The sequence below is a fragment of the Macrobrachium rosenbergii genome, chromosome 6 (genome assembly GCF_040412425.1).
Source record: "Macrobrachium rosenbergii isolate ZJJX-2024 chromosome 6, ASM4041242v1, whole genome shotgun sequence".
NCBI lineage: Eukaryota > Metazoa > Arthropoda > Malacostraca > Decapoda > Palaemonidae > Macrobrachium > Macrobrachium rosenbergii.
In genome coordinates, this window is record NC_089746.1 from 8,542,614 (window position 1) to 8,557,782 (window position 15,169).

The 15,169-nt window shown below is 40.2% G+C and overlaps 1 protein-coding gene across 4 annotated transcripts in view; it reads right to left on the reverse strand.

The window, feature by feature from the left end:
- Positions 1-158: 158 nt before the first annotated feature.
- LOC136839155 (peritrophin-1-like) overlaps positions 159-15,169 on the reverse strand; it is a 34,863-nt gene continuing 19,852 nt past the window's right edge. Inside the window, exons 2-4 of one of the 4 annotated variants that reach the window (XR_010853222.1) lie at positions 6,072-6,338; positions 256-1,517; positions 159-173 (exon numbers count right to left, since the gene is read on the reverse strand). Coding sequence is in view for 1 of the 4 variants with exons in the window: in XM_067104835.1 (XP_066960936.1) it covers positions 1,488-1,517; positions 6,072-6,338 (297 nt within the window). In the remaining 3 variants the exon portion in view is untranslated. Of the gene's footprint in view, positions 174-255; positions 1,518-6,071; positions 6,339-6,608; positions 6,764-15,169 lie in introns of those variants that run through there. The other 3 variants (XR_010853223.1, XR_010853224.1, XM_067104835.1) reach the window with 3 other exon arrangements.

Sequence of the window (15,169 nt, forward strand, 5' to 3'; positions counted from 1 at the left end):
TAACATAGGTAAACAAACATTGTTTGGAAATAAAGTTTCTGATTTCTGTGAACTTTAAGTAAACTGTCTGCTTTGTCTTTTCATAAAAAATATGATTTTTACTTTTCAAGATAAATATACTTTGAGAATGAAAGCTTTCTTTCCTTATGGACAGTAGTAGGAAAATAATTGACCTAGCAAACAGTCTCCGAATTACTTGTTGCTTGAGAATGAAAGCTTTCTTTCCTTATGGACAGTAGTAGGAAAATAATTGACCTAGCAAACAGTCTCCGAATTACTTGTTGCTAAGTAATTGAATTGGGTGCTTTCAGAGTAGAATCCTTGGGCTGTTCACATGCATCATTGTTGTAGTAATACAAGCGTTTGTACTTTGACTAAATGCATATTGTCTGATGTTCGGCGACAGCTTTATATGGCTCGTTAAAATGTTACAGAAAGAAAATTACAAAGGTTCAGCAGATACTAGTTTCATATACTATTCGTTTATATATTTCTCGAGTTCCTGTTTTATGTTTATAAAGAATTGGTAATATTTTGCATGTACACACTATTTACCATGCAGTGTATGGAAAAGTTGAAAAAATTTACTGTTTACAGATTTTTGTTCCTAATTACACTAGCAGGAGAGTTCTGTTTTTAATTATCTCACTGTATATACATATCTGCAATGTAAAAGGTGAATAAACATGAAACTGTACAAATCAGTTTATTATCAAATGTGAATTAAAAAATGTATGAAGCAGCAAATACCAGATTTTTATTGCTCTACTAGTTCTCAGAAACTCTTTGCCCTTGAATGTTTAAGAAGTGATTAGGTGAGGTTTTAACAAATCATTAGATCAGAAAATCTTTGGCATTGCAGTTATAATAGTTTCCTTCAAGAATGTGACTTTTTAACTGACATGACTAATGAGGGTGTTAACATTGCATTCTTGAGGGAGAGAATTAATCCATCTGATTTTGTGTTCCTGTCGTCCATGTCATTTGACTTTCATATTGCACTTTTCTGATTCTCAAAGATGGCTATGGAGATGATGTTTCTTTTTATATAACTCCTAATATTCTTCAAGCCCCCTCTGAAAAGTAGTAACATGCCCCTGGATCAAACCTATACTGTGACTACACAGGACCCCTAGAAGTTAGTTTTTTGAAGGATACTTTTGATTGCACTACAAGACCGTGCAGCCTATAGTCAAAACAAAATTACTATGGACATGGCCGTCATTAGCTATGTTGCCAAACTTCTTCCTGACTTATATGTACACTACAAGTTTATCTGCATCTCAATTCATGAATGTACAGATTAAAGAAATTGACATTTTATGCATATCAGTTATGAACAACACATTCAATTATAATTAAGTACATTGAATGCCAACAACTTTTAAACTATCTCCGCAGTCAAAAATCAAATACAATAATTCAGTCTTCACGTCAATATCCCCTCTGAGGTAAGAGGTCCTGAAGATCCGTTGGATACCTTGATTTTATGGCCTTGGTCTATCACCGCAGTCAACCTTAGAGGCAGTAAATATAGGATAAAGATAATTCTTTTAGTTTTGAAATAAATATCAATGGAGATGGATAATACTTTTAATGAGCAAATTATCTTTCTAGGAGGGAATATTTCCAGAAAAAAAAAATAAACACACACACACACAAAAGCCACATTCATACTTTAAACTGTTGGACTGTTGGTGCAGGAAATCTCCACATTAGCCAGTTCATACCTACACAGAATGCTCATCAGATAAACATCGAAACCTCCTACACATGCTACTACTCGTATATTAACTCTTAACTTGTAAGTCCTCCCAAGCTTTCTGGATGCTAAAACTTCCTTTCTAACACCTCTTTCATTCTATTTATCCAGCACTTTCGTGGTCTCCCTTGCCTACCTCTCCATTACTTCCGAACCTATCCTACTTCATACTTTCCACATTAGTGGAGCGGGATAATGGGAAAGTGCAAATGGTGATGCAAGCAACAGATTTGGCATGAGAACTCTTATCATCCCCATAATCAAAATCAAGCTCTGGCTATTTCCAAGATAGCTGACTTTTCCAAAATGGCGGCAAATTTGCTGTATATTTAAAATATTTTCATTTCATGAGTCTATAAAAGTTGCATATTGTCCATATAATGATTGAGAATTTGTATTTTGGCATTCTTACTGTCATGAAGAGATAAAGTGAACCCATCTTTCCAATATGGCCACCATATGAACGCCATATTTCCAAAATGGCCGCCAAAGATAAAAAAGTATGTATCTCCTATCTCCTGAGAGAAACCAATATGTTTTGTGTATCAGTTTGTTTTAGCAAGTGCAGCTGCAGAGAGCTGTGCAGCTAAGTCCAGATTTGCAGCACTTGCACCTGCCATGGCATTCCTTTTTGCAGCCACACTTACTCAGTTCTTGGCAAGATTTGCTACTATTGGCAAATCTATCCAATACGGAAACCAGGTGCCATCAATCAGTTGCCATCCCCAGTGTCTTGGACTGGGCAAAACTGGATGACATACTAAAGACTGGCACCAAATGTGCCCTGCTTAAGGCAGCTCTCTTGCAATGCTCTAAAGCAGCCCTTGTAGGGGGAATGCAATCACAAGCTCTTTGCTTTCTTGCAAAGAGATCAAGCCTAGCCTCATTTACATTTTTATACGAACTGCTTCTGTCGTACATTAGCACCATGAACTCTTCAATGACTTGCAGGTCTTCATCTTCTACAGCTGCTGGTGTTGAACTTAAGTTTGATGAAGGTGGGTGTGGCACGCTGAAACACAGTCCATGTTTGCCATGCAGACTTCTTCCCCTTTCCATGCAAATATTGGCTGATCAACTGCTAGAACTGGGGTTTGGCCAGGATTGAGAAACTGAGTGGTTGCTCTTGCAATATCCATGGCATGTTTTATCACTGCAACTGAATGAGCTGCCTCTTGAAAAAGAGGCAACATTGATGACAAGCTTATTTCAAATGAGAAGCGTGATGTGCTGCTCAAGATATGGACACAGCATTTTCACTCCTGTCCGACAGACTGACTTTCTCAAGCCATTCATACTCAAGAGAAAGATGCTTTGAAAGCACAACCTGTTGGTGTCCTGCACTTCCACTGGATGAAGGGAGGGGATTCTCATGTTTAAAGTGAGCAGGAGGTACATTTGTGTAATATTCAGGAAGAGAAGGTACTTTTTTTTACTTTGTTCCACTTTGGATGATTTGGGCCAAGTTTCTGTCCTCACCCTTTTCATCAGTGCTCGGATGCTGAAACGAAGATATGCCTGTCCCATGGAAGGATGTTTGTGCAGTTGTGGCACTTGGATTATGGTCCAGATTGTCAACACCACAAGTGGTAAAGAGCCCTTTTCTTAGTGTAGTGGGACAAACTATTACTTCCTCCACAGCCCTTGTTACAACTGCTTCTCCTAACCCTTTAGTCAATTCCAGAACCCTATCATAGCTAATGCTGATTCCATGGTGATGGAATATATCAATTAATTGACGCTTCCTGATTTTTGCAAAGACCAGGAGACCAATATATACTGGGAACGGAGGTTCTCTTGACTTGGAATGTCTGGAGAACGTTGAAGATGCTGGATTCTTTCGACAGTTGAAGTGCAAAAGTTGTGCTAAAGCTAGATCAGTAGATGATGTTCCATATTTAAGTTGGGATTTTATATTGCCACCGTTTTGTAGCACACTTACAAATTCCAACTAACTTGGTGGCACAGATTCTCTTCTAGTGTCTGCTGTTAAGGTTCCTTCAAATTCTATCTCATGTTCAAGCATCAGTTTCCTCAATATCTTAGCTGCTTTGGCCACGATTAGTGCACCATTGTAGTTACATGCCGTGGCTAGGGCTTCTCTCATTTTCATTTTGTAGGCAAACTAAATTTCTCTTCCCTTTTTAAAGTCCTCCAGTTCTGGGATGTGGGCAAGTATCTGTTCTTTCAACCGTGTTAGGTGCACAAAGGAAGCATCAACATTTAGCTGTTCCAGTCTTTGTTTGTAAAAATCATAAAGTTCTACCATTGTAAAATAGCAGCACCCATCTGTAGTCAACTGCTTGTCTCTTATGTACATCTCAAGCTCAGCAAAAGCATGGGCACATGCTCTTGTCTGCACTGCACATAATCATCTCCAATTTTCTGGGAATTTAGCCAGGCCCTTTCCCTGTTGTACACACCTGTCAGACAAGATCGGTGATACATATGGTCCTGAGAAACAATATCTCCAGCACTAAGCTTGGCCTGAAGTTTCTCATCTAGTAGGTTGGTGGCACATCGTTGCAACTTTTTATGTAAAGGCAATGTCATGGCCAATCGTAAATCTTTGATTGGTGCTGGCTGGTCACAAATAAAGCATATTCCTTCTTTCTCAGTCTTAGATTCTTCTGCATCATCTTCATCTGCCTTCTGGCTACTATGTGTGAATTTTGCTGATGGGGCATCATCACCATCTTTTGTCTTACACAATGACTTCCTTTTCCTTTCTAGTTTTGTTGTTTTGAACTTCAGCATACATGATTCATGCTGTGTTGCTTTGTTATTTTCAAAGGTCTGCAGAATTCCATCACTTCATCAAGCCTTCAGGGATGAAATGGTATAGGCATTGCATTTAACTTATAGAATTCAGGAATGTTTGTAGCAAGGGTAACATAGCCAGCACCAGATGCATCAACTAGTCTTTCACGTGTGTCCTTTTGGCACAAGCAACAAAGCTTCCAGTTAGTCGTACTATCTCTCTTCAGGAAAGACGTTGACTTCCAAGATTGTCCTGCCATTGCTTTTGTTCTATAGGCCGAGGGTTTATCCTTTTACCACCTATATAACATATATGCACTTTCAGATATGGGATACAACTACACTCAGATATGTCATAATCCTACCCCTAGCCTGATCATTCATCCAATGCTATTTAATTCCCGTGTGATCTGTACACCATCTAGAAGACTAAAGCCCATCTTCCTTGGCTTGGCTCTCCCGCGCTGGCACATCCTGTCAATTCAGGTGCAGCTGTTTAACTTTGAAGTGGGGCTAGCTAAACAGCATTTGGGAAACCAATAACAAGTCTCTGCCATTAGCTAGCATTGAACCCCATGTTGAGTTTCACAGCTATAATGTCAACCAGTGTGCCCTGGTAGTACACTGACACTACACTACTGTATTACACTTTTACATTAAGCTTATTACCCATTTTTTTCTAAATGAGGATGAAAATGAATTAACTGGGGATTAATTGATTTCTAATCTACAAAAAGTTAACTGATCAGGCTGAAGTTAACCCCAAACCCATGTATTAATCGACCTTTAGCCTCATACATGAGCTCAAGTACCAATTTTCGGCATTTTGGCGGACATTTTTGATATAGTGACAGCCATCTTGGATATTTCTATGCAGAGAAATGATGTATCTACATATACAAAGGCTTGTTTTTAATATTTTAATATAAACTGGGAGTGACTTAGGGATTTGAATGTGATTAATCAATTAAATAATAATATTCAAGTATCCACAGGACGCTATTTTGAAAACCTGTTGGCCATCTTGAAAAATGGCAAAATTTTGTGTGGCTGGAGGTTGATAATGAGACTAAGGGACAAGAAGAATAATTGAGCCAAGTTTCATGCTTGTATCACCATTTGCACTTTTCTCCTATATTTTTGTAGTTCCCGCTCCACTACATGAACACACCATATCAAAATAGTCTGACCCATTTTTTCATGTATGCTAAACTTTTAGCACTTCTCCTCTTAGGAGCACTTCCAAACTCTTACACTAGTCTCTTTTACAATACCCCTCAACTATAACTAATTATTATTGTATCATCTGCAAGCAACCAGTCCATACCTCATTTGCAACCCAATGTTTTTTTATCATACAACTTTGCACCTGCGTCTAATTACCTTTTCTTTCAATTCTTGCATCACTCCATCCAGCAAGATATTGAACAGTCACGCATACATATCTCAAACTTTGTTTAAAACCCAATTGTAAACCAACTCTATCTCTCTCTCTCTCTCTCTCTCTCTCTCTCTCATGCACAGACAGAAAGACCATAGGAAGACTTACATTGACAGCCCAGTCACAGGCCTGCAGAATGTCATTCCAAAGAAGTCCTGACCTGCAGGTGACTTCCCAAGCAATGGCCTCCGTGCCACACTCGCAGAACTTGGAGCAGTCACCGGGATGAGAATAATACACTGGGAATTCTTCCTGATGATAAGGGCAGCCCTTGGAGACTTCATCTGGGCAGGGGACCAAAGGGCTGGCAGGGATGCCCTTGAAACATTGCAGCAAGGCGATAGAGAGAACGACAACAAGTGTGGAAGTCTTCATCTGAAAAGAGGAATAGAAATTAGTACAAATATAAAGAAAGGAATTACAAATGAAACTGACTAAACTTACAAGCAGCTCTGTTGAGAATGAATACCCAATTATGTATAATTACATAACTTCATTTTGAACTTTGTCTTAATGTTTATGCATATCATCAAACTTGATTTTCTTTATCAAGAGAAAGAAAAGTAAGATAATTTGCGATACATAAACATCCTGTAAAACCATATTTTCATTCAATTAGGAAACACAGTAATCACGATTACTCACCGTACGTGAAAACAGGAAGATAACGTGAATAAGCCTACTTTCAGCGTCAGTTCTAATTCAGATATGACCCAATGTCACCATAGTCCCAAATTTATAGCCCCATATCATGTTCTTAGTTGTCAGGGGTGGGGCTGGAACTTCATGTATAGGTAAACCCATAATTATTTAATTTGACTGATAACCTTTGTTGATAAAGAATCATTTAAAGCTTTCATAATTTAGAGGACGCTTCCTTTTGAGTTTAGTACGTCATATTTGGTTTTCAATGTCCTTTTTTAGTTGTCAAATTGAATGAAAAATTCTGCTCATTGCCATATTTCACCGACAGTGCCCAGCAGATTTTATCACATAGACCTTGTGATGTAATAAATGAAGAAAAGCTTGCCCTTATGGTTCAAAATAATTTCATGATAAGTGAAATAAAAACCTTAACATCTAATAAAATAATAAATACTAATCCATGTTCAGTCACAATGCTACTGGCCTATAGCAAGAAAGTATATATGTGTAATTACCATAGATAGATACATACATACACACACAACAGTGTAAATATATACCTTGCCCATGTCTCAGGAATGGCTGTATAATTATACGGTGCTTTAAAACGCCAGTAAAGATATATATCCATAAACATTAATGCATGACACTTATTTGCTGCCAATTTTCGAAAATTGGGATATCTGTCTTATTTAATCCTGTTTAAACAGAAGTATTACAGTATTGCCCATATTACTTATGAGTTTCGACCTTCTTGCTGAATATGCTTCGCATTAATTTTTGGGTTATTTTTCTTTTTTGATATGAATTGGCTAAATGCAGAGATGAAAGTTCATCTCAACTCTTTCTATTATCAGAATTATCATTAAGCCATATTCTGCCACACCTAGCCACTGCTAAGACTTTTTGACAGGGGTTTTATCTTTATCAGATAACAGGATATTTGCTCTGTGTAATTTAACCCAATTGTAATAGTTACATCAGCGAGTGTTAATTCCTTGACCTGACGTCAGTTGTGGAACCACGTGATCACGACGATTCACCAGCACACAAGACCATCCAACACAAAGTAAATCTCATTTGACAGAGGATATTATATTTAAAGTTTTCATCATTATTTTGAGTTCTAATGTTTCCTTTTAAACTCCTTTTTGAATTAAGGATAGTAGCAACACTAGTTATTTTGGCTGTCTTATTTGCTCTCTCTTCAGCAGAAGCATCATCAAGCCTATAAGCATGTCGATCACTTGGACTATCGTAAAATGTCACACTGATAGGAAGGTGAACAAAAATGAGATCAGACAGAAATTTGTATTTTTCCTAACATGCAAACCCACAACATCATGTGATTAGGAGTGTCATTAGGCGCGCATGTGCAGACAGCTATGATAGACTAGCTTTGAAGAGCAGCATTAGCTACTTAAGACGTACCCAGTACATCATACCCTTAACTGTGAATTAGCCAGAGTGGCACTGTGCCACACGTTCACTGGAGGAGGATGTGAGAGAGATCGGGAGAGGGGTGGAACAAGGAGGGAAATTAAAGTCACATGATGTTGTGGGTTTGTATGTTAGGAAAAATACAAATTTGTTTAATTTGGCATTTGTTCCAATAGTGATACAAACCCACAACATCCTGTGATTAGGAGACTTACAGAAAGGAGGGAGGATGGTCTCTCACTCTTCTCACGGACAAATAAGCAATGTGACGGAGCTACTGTATTGTGTCAGCTCTACATTACCAATGGAGCTAATTTAGAAGGTCCTACTCCGTGTACACCACATGTTGGAACCAAGTGGTGTTATAAAGCAAGGGAACTGCTCTATGTATTCCAATAGGGTTAAGAGTCCACATCCTTCACACCAATTCTTCGGCTGCTACCACCGGACCCAAGGTGTAAGTGTCAAAGGATACCCAAGGTGGAAGTGTCAAAGGATTTGTGTGTGACATCTTTTAAATAAGAAGATGTAAAGGTACTCTGTCGCCTCCAAACCCTGGCACAAAGAATCTGTCCCACAGAGTAGTTGTTCTTAAAAGCAACTGTACAGTAGGGCCAATACTTCTGATATGTGCCTTGATATTTTTTGGGACAGAAGATACATCTCATTCCAAACTGTAGGATTTGCTTATCAACTCTCTCAGCCAGAAAGTGTTCTTAGAAATCTCCGTCTTAGCCCGCCCCGTACTAATGAACATCTATGTCGTGGTGGTGTGAGGGAGGCTGTGTGCTTCAGGTAGGTGCTAGGCATAGCAACATTCTGCCGACAAAATCCTTAAGAGAGGGAATGGAGAAGCCATCAAACCTTAGGTCCAGAAGAAATTTAAAGACTAATTCTGTCCAACCATGGGTATGAGTGACATTATATAACAGTGCATGAATCTTACCTATTCTCTTCGCTAATGCCAAAGCTAGAGGGAACACTGTCTTTAAGGTCAAGTCCCTGTCTGAAGAAGTCTTGATAGGTTTGTAAGGAGACAGTCAAAGAGGCAAAAATGAAGTTTTCATAATAAAACTAATATTGTAATACTTACCTGAACACCTGAATTAGCCCTGGTCACCCACCAGCCCGAACTACATTCCCATACCTTTTACCCACTAAGTGGGTAATTAACTGTCAGTGTTACCAATGCTTACTAGAAAATCTTGTCAAATGAGTTACCTGAAGTACTGTTGGCAACGCTGCTGCAAGTCCCGGCCAAGTGAGGTCGAGATCCCCAATTGCGTTATTCACTATTCAAATTGAACTGGGGAGGAGGGTGGGAATCATTCAGGTGTTCAGGTAAGTATTACAATATTAGTTTTATTATGAAAACTTCATATTGCATTACATTCCCTGAACACCTGAATTAGCTCGATTAACAAAATTTTAAGGAGGTGGGATCAATCTAATTCAGCCCGACCTGCCACCAGGGAAAGCAGGTAACTCATTATTTGCCTACTCTGAATAAATGAATGTATCCTCACCTGGTTATCCCACTCGGAAGGTGAGGATGCCTGTAGAGAGAGTACCCCCAACATCAGTCTCATGTCTAGGTACTGTCTGAGTCGAGCTACCTCTCATGTGGTATTCAAACCACCTCATGGATAGAGTAGCAAAAAACCAACCTACCATGTGGCTAATCACAGCCTCCCATGAGTGGTGGAGAATGACGAACCTCTCATTTGGTTAACCAAAGCCTCTCATGTATGGAAGGGTACGATGAACCTCCCATGTGGCTAATCAAAGAACTCTTATGTATGGAGGGGTACAATGATGCACCTCCCATGTGGCTAATGAAAGCACTCTCATGTATGGAGGGATATGATGAACTTCCCATGTGGCTATTGTAGCCTCTCATGTATGGAGGAAAAGTTGAGTGTGCAGGATCTTCGCCGGCCGTTGCCGCCCATGTCTGCGCAGAAGAGGTTGAAGAAACCAAACCTGTCCACTGGATCTGCCTAACTTCACAGTACCGTACTAACGCCAAACTTAATACCCTCACTATGAATCCCGACCAACAGAGAATTCTAAGTTCCTTAGACTACATTCATTACCTAAAGCCCCCACCCCCAACCCCCACCTTGACATTACTACGTAATTATAAGATCAAGTTGGTTACCACAAAGGGACCCAGCAAGTAACTCTTCTCCAAAGAAAACTGAACGTCTCTGGGGTAAAAGTCGTGAAAGCCGACACTGACTTCCAAGTGGCCGCCTGTAAGAACCTCCGCACTAAGAGAGTACCTCCTCAGCGAAATGAACGCACCCTCGATAATAGAGTTAGCCGCTACACACGGACTAAGAGAATAACTCATGTAAGGAGGAGAAACATGAATCTCCCAAGTGGCTATTCAGAGCCTATCTTGTATGGAGGGAATGAGGTAGTGTGCTGAGCCATTGACCCTCCGTCCTGCAGGTTGTGGCAAACGCCGATGACCGACGAGCTAAGAAGTATCTCAGCGCCGATAAAAGAGCCTAGGCTAGCCTTCGAGAGCTACCCCTTGGACTCTCGTAGGGAAACTATCACTTTGCTTAAGATTCTAAAGCCTAAAAGGAATTCCTCTATCTGAATAACCTAATAACCACCGTACTACGAGAATACCACCTTAGCTAAATGAGTGCACCCTAGATAATAGATTTTGCCGTTATACGTGGACTGAGAGAATAACCTTCCGAGCCTTCGCACTAAGAGAATACCACTCGGCTACATGAACACACCCTAGATAAAAGACTTCGCTGCTATATGCGCTGCGGCGAATTGATAGTCTCTAAAGTAAAGGAAGAAAACACCGAGATGGACTCCCAAGTAAACTTCCTCCAGAATAGAAGACACTGAACAATTCCTTAGAAAGGAAGATAAAGTGGACATACTCCGAATACTGTGTGGTAATGAAAAAAAAAAACTGTTAAATACTAAATAAAATGTAAAGTCAAAATTAAATTGTATTCAAGGGCATAAAGCTCGCACCACATGAGAATCGTGTAGTGTGCCTGCAACTGTGTTTGTGGAGTGAGCGCTTATGAACCAAGAACCCTCTCTCCGAAAGTAACCAATCACATTCTTGACAGTGAACGGGAAGGATTTCGCGGAGAGACAAGAAGTGTATACAGAAGCGGACAGAGTTTCTCTACCTTTGATAAATAGACTTTAATATTCGCACCGGACATAAAGACATCCCCGCTAGATCGCCAGAATCGAACACTTGCAGATAAGAACCTTAACCCTTAAGGGATGGATTGAGCCTCAGTGTGAAGTAAAACAGGTTTGGGGAGGTGGACGGATTGAGCCTCAGTGTGAAACAAATTACGCACCACTGTCATGGTAATAATGATTCGAAACAGAGGTGCCAATCCTTCTATATGCTATAAATTCACTAATGGCAACTTTTAACAGACGTGAGAGTTAGGCCAGTATCAGTAATGCTTGTGACTTCAAGGGGGAAAGTACTGCATCTCTCTCTCACGAGTCTTTTTGTAAATTAGCTTGCAATTATACGAAGCGGTTGCTGTTGTCTTTTGTTTTTGTCTTTTACGACAGTATGTCAGTTGCAAATGTAATTTTACAAAGAAAAAATTGCAAAGAAATATTAGAAAAAGCATGCAAAAGTAAAAAAAATAAGTTACTGAATCTTCCTTCTCATAAATTTACGTGAATATTTTTCAACAAATATGCAAAAAATTTGTTACTGCTTTTATTTCTTATGTTTTGATATTGTGTGAGCAGTAATAATAATTTTACAAAATACAATAAATTTATTTATTAGAAAAAATATAAGTTGGTAAAATTTATGATTGTCTTGTAAATGAAGCCCCACAAGGAGTTGTAAATAGTCATTTTCAACTTCTCGTGAAAGGTAGGGAAAATTTTTAAAAAATTTTTTTTTTATCTATACAGTGTAAATGTACATGTCATTCTCTTTCCATTGATGTGATTTTTTTTTTTATTTTGCCAACCTCAAAGTTTCCCCAGTCTGGGGTGCTGCACATTGATAAATTATGCCGTCCGTTAAGGGTTAAACAAACCAGGCAGAGTTTTAGCCTCCGACTCTGTCTTCGCCACGGATTCCGGAAGAAGAGAAATACATATCATTTCCCGCCTAGGAAACCAGCCTAGAAAACTTCCCGAAGCTCACCCACCTTTCTAGCTGCAGCTAAAGCCGAAATAAAGAAAACACCTAATCAGTTATCTTAATGTTAGAACGTAATAAATCATAAATGATCTTACTACTGGAAATTTTCGGGGAAGATGGAAAAATGTACTGCTAAGTGTTGAGCGGTAGCCAGCAATAGCCAAAAATGAGAGAATCTTGACTTTCCGAAGCAATAAGAGACAATCGGCTATTTTGGTTATGGCAGGCCTAAGATGGAATGGTCTTCCTTACGGCATCGATTTCCACATGTCCAGCTGGTAAAGCTTATGGATTGACTTTCTTAAGCTGAAAAAAACAGTCTAGACATAGCTTTGGAGAGAGTGGTCAGTCTAGCTGTTTGCTCGGCAGTCGCCTGCAACTAGGTTCATCATGCAAGTGTTTGGATGATAAGATAATGGTGAAAATGCGGTTGTCTAGATCTTCCACATGAGAAGGAACATCGGAACTTCCAAAGGAGCATTAGGAGTTCAGGAAACCAAGGGCGTAGAGTCAGCGAGGAACTAGAGTCATAGACGTCCTGACACTCCTGCAATTCGTGATTACCTGATAAATGAGACAGAATGGCGGAAAGCATATACCTCTAAAGTTCTATTGATCTTGTTCCCCCCGAGTTCTCAGATATGACACGGCAGTTATGATGTTGCAAAGCAGACCCACTACTCTGTTGCGTACTAGGACTGAAAAACACCCGAGGGCTTCCTTTGTGGCGGAATTTCAAAACACAAAAAAACAGTACACAACACTCACCCTGGTCCTCGGTTGCTGGAAGATGGAGTAAGGCGTCCACGGTCGCCAACACAGCACACAAAACCACACAAACCAAACCAAAACAGAAAAACACACGACTCATGAACATACAGCAACAAGAACAGCACACTAACAAGGGAAAACAACAACTTTGCATCAGCACAAAAAAACTGTCCAAACCCAACGACAGACCAGCACTAGCTCTGACTCAAGACTCAAAAAGACTGCCTTCAAAACCGAAAAATCCTCACACATATTCCACAGACAGACAGCGCCGTAAACAAACTAACAACCTCATCCCTCTTCCAACAACCGAAGCACTCACTTACGACAATTACACTCTCTCTCTCTCTCTCTCTCTCAAAACGTTGGGAAATGCTAAATAAAAACAAATTTATTCATCCCTCTATATTTCTCCCCCCTTTTTAGCATTTCCCAACCAACACCTTTCACACCTCTTTCAAATCGCCTTACGCAACACCCACGGATGCTCACTAGCAGGTCCTCTAGATCGCGTTCGCGGGCACGCAATCATTCTCTCAGAATCATTCTCTCTTCTAGCAACATTCAAACTCACATCATCTCCTCCATTCTCTCTCAGATTCACGCTATCTTCTTCACTATTACCACTCTCAATTTCATCCACAATCTCATCTATACCCTCTAACTCGTTCCCAAATACCTTCCCCAATTCTTCAACTAACCCATCCCATTCGCTCATTGACCTTTCCAATTCTTGCAACGATTCATTCATGCTTTCAATCACTCGTATATTACTGCTACGCTCTCTTACTCTTACACTTTCGCTCACCTCCAACCGTTCACTTACCCCTACACGTTCAGTCAACTCAGTTATATCAAACCCGCATATGCTATACGTTCTATTCATACCATCCCATTCATCCGTATTACACGCTTTATCACTCATTTTCACTTTGGCACTCACACCCCTATCACACAACTTACGATCATTCCGTTCACTTACGTTCTTCCCTTTCTTACGTTTTCTGCCATACTCTATCAAAACAAATTGCTTCATGCACTCGTCAGTCTTTCCAGCAAAGCCCCCCTCATGCAACAACCCCTCACGTACATGCATCACACGCACCGCTTGCATCCTGGAGGATCCACCCATTTGAACCCCCTTCACACTCAGTTTCCCGAATTCGCTGTCACAGTCACCCTCTTTCGTCTACATACACTTGATACATGCCCTTCCATTCCACATTCGTCACACTTCGCTCTCGGTTCTGAACACATTCTCGCATAATGCCCATTCTTACCACAGTTGCCACATATTACATTCACTCGGGTACCCTACAACCATTAGCAACATGACCCACCTGTCCGCACCGGTAGCATTTAACCCCTGTCTTTCATACACTCCCTTACCAAATGTCCCGGTTGCCCACACCTGAAACACACTCCTAAAGCCCACCTACACTCATTCTTTGTATGTCCTTCCTTTCCACATCTAAAACACTTCGCTCGACTTCCACTCATCGACCTTTCCTTTGTACACTACTATCCCTAACCCGTCCAACCCGTTGTTCCTTACAAACCCAACATTCATCCTCACTGGCACCTCCACATTACTTGCTCTTACACTCCTATCTATTACACTATCGGCCATTCTCATTGGGGCCCTCAACACTGCATCCCTAAAGCTTCCAAACTCTGGTACTCTCTATCTACCCCAGCCCTTACACTTACACTTCTGCTCTCTTTTATAACCCTGTCAAGCTCATAATCTTCTACAATTTCAGATTTCTCCCCAAGTCAACATTTCATTCGTCCATCTTTTCTTCTCCTTCCGCTTCAAGTTCACAAATTCTCTAACTCCATCTGGCACTGTCCCTAACAACTTCCGTACTAACTCCTTACATTCATCTATCCCATCATCCCCAAACTTCTTCCTTGCCAACGTCTCCAGCCTACAAGCATACAGTGACAAGGTTTCCCCAGCTTTCATTCTTGCCTCATCAAATTCATTCTTCCTCTTATACTTAACACTCGCTTTCATACGCCTCGCTTGCTCAACTAGTCTAGCTTTCACCTTGTCATACTCAACATCCCCACACTCATAATAACCCTATACATAAAGTAAAAACCCAGTCAAATACTCTCCCTATTCTCGTGCCCACACTCTCTTACTTTCCCCATACTTATCCTGACAAAACCT